The sequence below is a fragment of the Ambystoma mexicanum genome, chromosome 7q (assembly GCF_040938575.1).
Source record: "Ambystoma mexicanum isolate Mex_15411 chromosome 7q, UKY_AmexF1_1, whole genome shotgun sequence".
In the NCBI taxonomy this organism is placed as follows: domain Eukaryota; kingdom Metazoa; phylum Chordata; class Amphibia; order Caudata; family Ambystomatidae; genus Ambystoma; species Ambystoma mexicanum.
The window spans coordinates 831,327,101-831,335,467 of NC_090941.1; the positions used below are offsets into that span (position 1 = coordinate 831,327,101).

General features: G+C 46.2%; 1 protein-coding gene across 1 annotated transcript in view; it reads left to right on the plus strand.

Annotated features, from left to right (window-relative positions):
* Nucleotides 1-8,139, plus strand: part of CCDC82 (coiled-coil domain containing 82) — a 362,315-nt gene extending 354,176 nt beyond the window's left edge. The window contains exon 8 of the mRNA XM_069639163.1: nt 7,862-8,139. Within this exon, the coding sequence (XP_069495264.1) occupies nt 7,862-7,927 (66 nt within the window). The 3' untranslated portion in view covers nt 7,928-8,139. The remainder of the gene's footprint in view (nt 1-7,861) is intronic.
* Nucleotides 8,140-8,367: the final 228 nt, after the last annotated feature.

Consider the following 8,367-nt stretch of genomic DNA (forward strand, 5'->3'; position numbering starts at 1 on the left):
TGCTTTTGGAAAACTGGTGATTACCACGGATGCCAACACTATGAAAGCCGCCAATTGCTTAGACATTCTTTCCCGATACAACCAGGAATTGTGGTACAAGATGGACCCCATCTTAGATTTCTTGCCGGACCATAAAAAGGATGAGGCACTTGCCTTACTAGGCAAAGGGGAGGCTGCGTCTGATCAAGCCATCACCGTAGCCCTAGATATAACAGACACAGGTCTCCGCCAGATGGGAAATGGGGATGTGCTAAGGCACTTAGGGCCTGATTCACTGACCGTTTTCCAATGGGATTGCACCATTGTAAAATTCTTCTGTGAATCAGGCCCTAGGGGTGGTTAAAGGCCACCCTTTTCCACCCACAGGTGTAGTCTAAGGTCGTAGACCTGCCCTTTCATGGTGCAGACCTATTTTGACCCTTCAGGCAATCAAAACAGAAACTCGCACTGCCCGCTCCCTGGGCACCCTGCAGCAGCGGAGGCAGCCCTTTCGATCTTGGGAGGGCAGATTCTCTAGAAGGTCCAGGGAATATCTGCTTTCACATCGTCAACCATCTCGCACCACCTCACAGGAGGCATAGCAAGGGAAGTTGTAGGCGTACAGAGGTACGCAACGGCTACGTGGACCCTCTTCTCACACTCAAACTCTCAAGCAAGCCTGACCAGCGGAAGGTCCCAAGTCCCCACTACACCCACCCCAGTGGGAGGCTGGTTATCACAGTTTGTCGAACAGTGGCGCATCATCTCCACCGAAAAATGGGTGCTCAACATCGTGCAACACAGTCACACTCTAGAATAACTGGCCCAATGCCCCTCCAGTACAGAAAAAGGAACATCTGTCCCTTCTATTACAGTTCAGTCCCTGTTGAAAAGAAAAAGGCAGCCTATAGGAGCTGTGCTATTGCAACTCCGGGGCCTCCAGAGTGTGCTCCAGAATGCTTGCTGGTGAGGAAGAAGTCCGGTAGGTGGAGACCCATCCTCAAGCAGCTCAACAAAATTCCTAAAATCGCAAATGTTCTGCATGGTCATGATACAAGTTCTCGACCAGCTTGAACATAGATGCTTCCTCTCCTCTCTGTACTTGGAGGATGCCCACTTCCACATCCCCATGCATTGCAAGCACAGACTCTTCCCTCACTTTGTGGTGCAAGATGAGCATTACCAGTTCAAAGCTCTACCTTTTCGCCTAAAATCGGTTCCAAGAGTCTCCACATATGCCTAGCTCCAGTAGACTGCCCACCTGTGCCGTGCGGGCATTTAAATCTGACCCTACTACGAAGACTGGCTAATACGGGCCCCCTCACAACCGGCAGCCTAGAAGCATACCGTACAGACCATCTGACTTCTCTGGGTTTCTCCATCAACTAGCCAGAGTCATGCATATCGCTGTCTCAGAATGCTTGGTTCCTTGGCTCACAACAGGACACTGCAATGTCTGGCAATTCCCTCCAAAGAAAGAGTCTAAGCCATACTCCACAAGGTTCAGCAGCTGTCCTCTGTCCATGTGACAACGGTCCGCTATCCATGTGGCGGTCCGCTCCATCAATTCGTTACTGGGGATGATTCGCTACTGGGGATGATGTCTTTCTGCATTCCTCTGGTACCTCGCTGAAGGTTGCATATGAGACCTCTTCGGGAGTTCCTAGATGCCAGGTAGAAACAGGTGCCTGGCTACTGGAACGACAAAATCAAGCTTAGAGTGGCGTTCTGACAAACTCTACACTGGTGGAGTCATCCACACCTCACAGAGGGCACTCCCATTCACCCACTGACGCATCAGGCCACAGTCACAAACAATGCCTCCCTGTAAGGTTTGGGAGCTCACACAGGAAAATTCCACACCAGAGGCAACTGACAAGTTGCTTCACGTCAATGTGTTGTATCTCTGAGCGGTGTTTTGGGCCCTCAAGTCATCCAGACCCCAGCAACAGGGCAAGGTGGTTTGCATCTTTGGATACAACATGACCACCATGTTCTACATCAGAAAACAAGGAGGGACCCGCTCTCCCATTCTCTCCATGGAATAGCAAATGCTGTGGAACTGGGCAATATCGCACAATATGTTCCTCATTCCATTTCATCTAGCTGGGATTCACAACACCATTGCGGATTCCCTCAGCAGGGAATTGCACTCCTGCCACAAATCGGAACTCCGTCAAGACCAGGTTCTTGCCTTTTCTCAACATGGGTCTGCCCGCAGATAGACCTATTTGCCACAGCGGCCAACTGAAAGTGCAACCAGTTTACCAGCAGGTATCCTCAAATGTGAAGAGTCTGGGGGACCCCTTCTCCATTCGATAGAAGTGCCCGCTCATTCTACAAGTACTCAAGGCACTCAAACAGAGCAGCTGCAAGATGATTATCTTTGCTACAGCGTGGCCATGCCAAATTTGGTACTCTGACCTTCATCTGTCAGTAGCGCCTTGCATCAAACTGACTCCTCTTCCAAACCTGCTCTCCAGAGGAGGATCCATACTGCACCATGAACCAGCGTCCCTCAAATTGACGACTTGGCTCCTGCAGCCCTAGAGTTTGGACATTTCGCATTGCCTTTAGAATGCCGCAAAACCCTGGTTAAGTCTATGGCTCCATCTACTCTATCATGCTACATGCACAAGTGGAAGCGTTTTACTCTGTGGTGTCATTCGCAACAGCTCGACCCTCTTCGAATCAAGTATTTTCAGACTCTGCCATGTCTTCTATCGTTAGCAAAGGCAGGCCTAGCATAAACATCTATAAATGTCCACCTAGCTGCTATCTCTCGTTCCGCTAGCACAACGGGCATGCCTTCTCTCTGGTCTCATCAACTGGTTAAAGAATTCCTCAAGGGCCGGTTTCGGACTTTCCCTCCAGTAAAGGCGCCTTGGGTCTCAATCTGGTCCTCTCCAAGTTAATGAGCCCGCCCTTTAAGCCTCTACACTAGGCTCCTCTCAAGTTTCCATCATGGAAGAATGCTTTTCTAGTGTCTATTACTTCTCACGAGTGTTGGAGAGTTACAAGCTCTCTCCTGCAAACCGCCACATTTAACGTTTCAACAATCCATGGTGATGCGCGCTATCCCTCGTTTATGCCAGAAGTAGTGTCAACTTTTCATCTTAACGAGCCTCTGGTCCTGTCTGTGCTCTTTGGCTCGCCCACCTCTCCGGCAGGGAGGGCATTGCATTCACTGGATGTTACCCATGCATTGTAGAACAAACAAAAAACTTTTTCAAGACTTTGCAACTTTTTGCAGCATTTGGACCTGTTGATAAAGGGAAGGCCTTGTCGAAGGCTTCCATTTCGAGGTGGCTGTCTGGCTGCATTTCGCTTGTCATCGGCTCGCAAACGGGCCGCTGCCAGGTAGACCTAAAGCCCATTCCGTCATGGCCGTGGCCTCTACTGCAGCTTTAGTATCTGGTGTTCCCTTGCTCGCCATCTGCAAGACTGTTACGTGGCGGTTACCCACACCTTCACAAGATTCGACTGCATTGACAGGGATTCCAAGAAGCAGTCCCTTGTCGGACAAGCAGCGCTTTGCAACCTATTGGCTTGAGGCGAGTGTTCCAGAGGTGAGTTCCATTGCTTCTGTAGAGCGGTACCACCTCACATTGGTTGTGTACATGTAGTGCTGTGTAAATGTATTCATGAGCATGTGAATCCATGAAAGATCCCATGCTAGAGAAGGAACAAGTTACTTACCTGTAACTTCTGTTCTCCAGCATGGGCATCTTTCATGGATTCACATGCAACCCTACCCCTCGATGGGTCTTTTTGTTTCCTACTGCCACATTACGTGCACTTTGAAAATCTGAAGATGGCCACCAGGGGTGGAGCTGAGGACTGGTGCCATTGGCTGGGGCAGTAGGACCCAAAGTGACAGCAATAGGCTATATAAGTGTTAGGGAGAATTCTCACACAAGTGCTAAATTCCCTCTACCTATAGAGTGCTGGAGGGGTTGCCTAGCTTCCCCTGAGTATAAACACCCATGTAACAGTCAAATGTTACCCTTTCCCACTTGAAATGGCTGGTGACAGTATTTTTAAACAAACTACCATGATTTTTCCCGACCGTGCACACCGGTTCCTAAAAATCGGGTCAGCCATGTTTTCCAATATGGCGCCCCAGACCCATCGGTAAAAACAGACTCCAGTCAACTTTTTTCGCCATTTCTTTTTGGAAAGGTCCTTCTTGTGTTTGTCTCTGCGCGCCATACCAGGTTTGGTTCCTTTGTTCGTTGGCCTTTGGCGGGCTTCAATGCTGATGCCCTCCTCTGGCGCCTAAGTGTCTGGGGTGGACAGGATGTGAAGCAGGTGCCCAAAACTTCCTGTGCTTATTCTCCTAGGAGACCTGAATGCACTCTGGCATGATTGGCCGGCTGGCTGTCCGGCAAGGACAGCCACCCTGCTGTGTGAGTGACAGTCAGGCTGGAATGAATGGAGGAAAACTGTTTAATAGCAGGTCTCTGGGACTTGGAAAGCAGAGTCGACCACTGGAACGAAAGAACCGAAGACTAGCTGAAGGAAGACTGCTGCAACTCCTGGTCCACCGGTGAAGCACTGCTGCAGGTCCGAATTGCCTGAAACTCCATCGACAGAGAAGCCCTTCAAGGTTAACTTCTTCCCTTGAGTTTGGTGGGAACAACCAACTCGTAATCCGCCTGGACACCGTCCCCATACTGGTCCAATTTTCTCCAGAGTGCTATTGAAAACCACATAGCCAGTGGGAAGGATACCAGTTCGTGGTCTTTAAGGCACTCGCACCTTAAACTGACATTTTGTCAAGCTTGTGGCCTCTTCCCTGGGCAGTGCAGGAAACTCCCAACGTCCTCCTTCTTGTCCCCATGACTGAAATTCAGGAACAGCGAGATCTGCAGGAACTGCCAGGAACAACTGCCTCAGCTACAGCTTTTCTTCACTTACACGGTACTGTGCAAGTGCGGAGCAGAACACTGTTCGGCCGCGGTGAAAGTTTGTGAAACTTTCCCGACTTTGAAGGCTAGTCCTTCCCTAAACCAACATCCAACTTTTCGTCTGACCAAATTCTTCTAAGATCCGTGACAAAGACTTAACCGTTTACTACTAGAACTGTGCTATTCTATACAAGACTCTGAACCATTGACTTTGGCCCAGGCCTATTGAATTGAATTGCTTGTTGTAGTGAACTGAAACCCTTTGCCCTGCCTATGAAAGTATTTGTGCTGTTGATTCTTATAACCTTATCTTTTTAACCCTTTTTAAAGTAACTGGAGTGCCATTTTGCTCCCACTTCAGGGGAGCTCAACTTGTTCAGAAACTGATTGGTTTTGTATTGTAGTTTATTAGATTGTCATATTGAGCTTCTTTTGCTAGTGGAATGTTTTCCAAATGACTGTGTAAATAAATGTATATTCTTTTACCAAGAAACCTTGAGTAAGTGTTTGTTTGAATCACTGTAATTGCTGGTCCTTTGTACTGCTCTCTTTACTCTTGAGATAAGTCTGGCTGCTCAGCCACTGCTACCACATTACTGTGTAGTACAGGCTTGTACCAAAGGTGAAATTGGACTGACACTTTCAGTCGTAATTGTGTTTAGTGTTCCCAAAGGGTACTGCACATGATTCTGCCTAACAATAAGTGACCAGCAGTTTTTAAGCGTTAAAGGTAAACTGCTTTAATATTACCGACGATTCCCAGCCCTATGACGGGGAATATTCATGGGCATGTGAATCCATGATAGATACCCAAGTTGGAGAACAGGAGTTACAGGTATGTAACTTGTTCCATACTGTGGTGTTACATAAGCATATTAAGGGAGCACATAAGGTCATCCAAAGTTGGCTCATCGATATTCGCAATAGTAATAGTTTGGTGATAAGGCAAACCAAATCGAACTATAACCTGCCTCTTGGTGGACAGCAGTATAGCCACAGAGCCAGTAAAATAACTACCTCCAGAATGTATTCTGTAATTTTGATATCATGCAAAGTTATTTAAAACATTCCTGCTTATTTTAATGCTCTGATTCTATGGATCCTTCGTAATACAAAGTGTTTCTCAAAAGCAGGGAATAAACATGAGATGAGTGTCTTCAGGCTCAGACTGGCCAATAGGGCAAAGCCCAATTTGCAAGCCCAGTATGCAGTGTTGGGCAGTTTATGTGCTCAAAATGGGCCCGTTTCACTATGCAGCTAGTAGTTGCAAACAGTGTTACTGAACATATATCCTTTAAAATGCAGAATTTGTAACACATTTGACTAAAACCACTATCCCTGTGGTATTACACATACAGTCGGTCACAAAATGAATGAATTGCTGTTTGCAGCATTGGGCCACTTTTTCATTGGTGCCCGAGCCAGTTGTGTGCTCCAGTCTGACCCCAAGTTTCTTGAGTGAACTCTGTGGACTATCATTTTTTCCAGGAAACCAGTTTTTGAAATTTGGGACCAATAATGCTTTAACTTAAAAGAAATAAAAAATAAAAAGTGGTACTAATTTGCAATCAAAGTATTTCTGCTTTGAGTGTATTCAATGCTTTCTTTCATATTAGGTCTTCATGGTAGCAGATATGATTTCGAGCGTACCTGCACCTATACTGTACAAAGATTTTGTTATTGAGAAGTAAGCATACTATAGCAGTGGTACTATGGGAGACATTGTTGTGCAAACAAGTGATTCTACTAAGGGTTGAGAAATGATTGTGTGGCTGTTGAGAAGTAGTTGGGGGATCCCTGAGACGGATTTCAGTGGTGTTTTTTTTATTTACAGGGTTTCTACTCGAGACAATAGAAATGAAGGAGGCCAAAACACCACTAGGTTCATTCCAAGGACTCTTTGGCAATTCCAACACCATAGCTCACATAATAGTGACTGTAGGAAATTACATAGAGGACAGTCAATTCTAAGAAAGGTTCAGGGCTCAATTCGAGGGTACGTGCGGGTGGACGTTATCAATCTACTTTTTCAGAGGACGGACGACACCCACCTTAGAAGCTGTGTGTAAAACAAGACACTTTGGGCCTCATTCCAAGTCCGGCGGTAACCGTGCCGGAAAAAACGGCAGGTTTCCGCCGGACCTGGAATTATTTACCGGCTCCGGACTTGCCGGAATTACCGGGCCACTACATGCCCCAGTGATCCAGTAATTCCGGAGCCAGCATTCTGTAATTCCCCATTCCTGTGGAGTCCCCATAGGACTCCATGGGGAAGTGGGAACACCAGCACCATGCTCTAATGGTGCAGGTGTTTCCGCGTCCTTTTGCAGGCGGGTGGCGTTACTCCCGCCAGGTTAGACCTGGCGGGCGTAACGCCACCCACCTACAGGACTCGTAGTTTGCCGGTCGGAATTTGATTTTAAGCGCAACGTGGGGATTCGACCCTCGGTCGCCAGGTTCACAGGTCCCACACCATATAACCTGGTAAAGAAAAAACAACTACTACAGGCGAAATGTCAGATTTGTGAACTGCACTCTACGGGGACAACATTGGCATTGATTCTTAGGGTTTAAAACGTGCATACCTTTTTACCTTTTCAAATCCTATTAGAAGAAAATATACTCTCGTTTTTTTTGTGTATTTTGATTTTATGAAAGGCAAATGCCCGTTTGTCGTGTGCAATGTGTATGGTTATGCAAAGGTAATAGAATGAGATTTGAATATTTCACCTTGTGCTCATTTCTGGCCAAGTCACACCCCATCATGTATGCTACCACGTCCCCCCACATTTCTTTTAGTGCTTGGCCCTTGACTGGGTGTTTCCGCTTTCGAGTGCTCGTGAGTAATATCTTCTGCAAAATGTTTCATAGAAGCAAGATGGGTTGCTTTTTGACATATCCCATTTGTTGTCTTTGTGTTGGTAACCATACACGAGCTGTTTCAGTTTTAAATGTTTTTCTTTAACATGCAGGAATATGATATCCTTGAAAGATATCTGAATGAGGCAGATTATTTCCAGGAAGAGATGATGAGCTGAATGCTGCCAGGCTTTCTTTCACGGGGCAACACCAACATGATGGAAGATGGAACATTTCTCCATATGCGATTGCTTTATTGTGCACGTTCATGTACTCTTGCATTTTATATGCCCCCTGACATTTTTTTTTAATGAGGTACTCTAGTTTATTCTGTTTCTTTTACATGCACTTTATTATTGTGTAGTTATAAGTAAATGTCAGTGTTTAGAAATGTTGCTTTGGCATGAATTATTTTATGAGAAGTAAAAAAAGGTAATTTATGAAAGGTTATGCTTGCAGTATTCACAGTGGATGTAGTTAATACACATCTTGTCCAACATTTGCATGAATTTACCCCTACTGTAAAACCATGTTTAGATTTACGAAAAAAAAGCACGAAGGTAGTACAAGTAACGTTTCCATTTATATATGCTCAAGTAATCCTTGGACTTCAGACAAC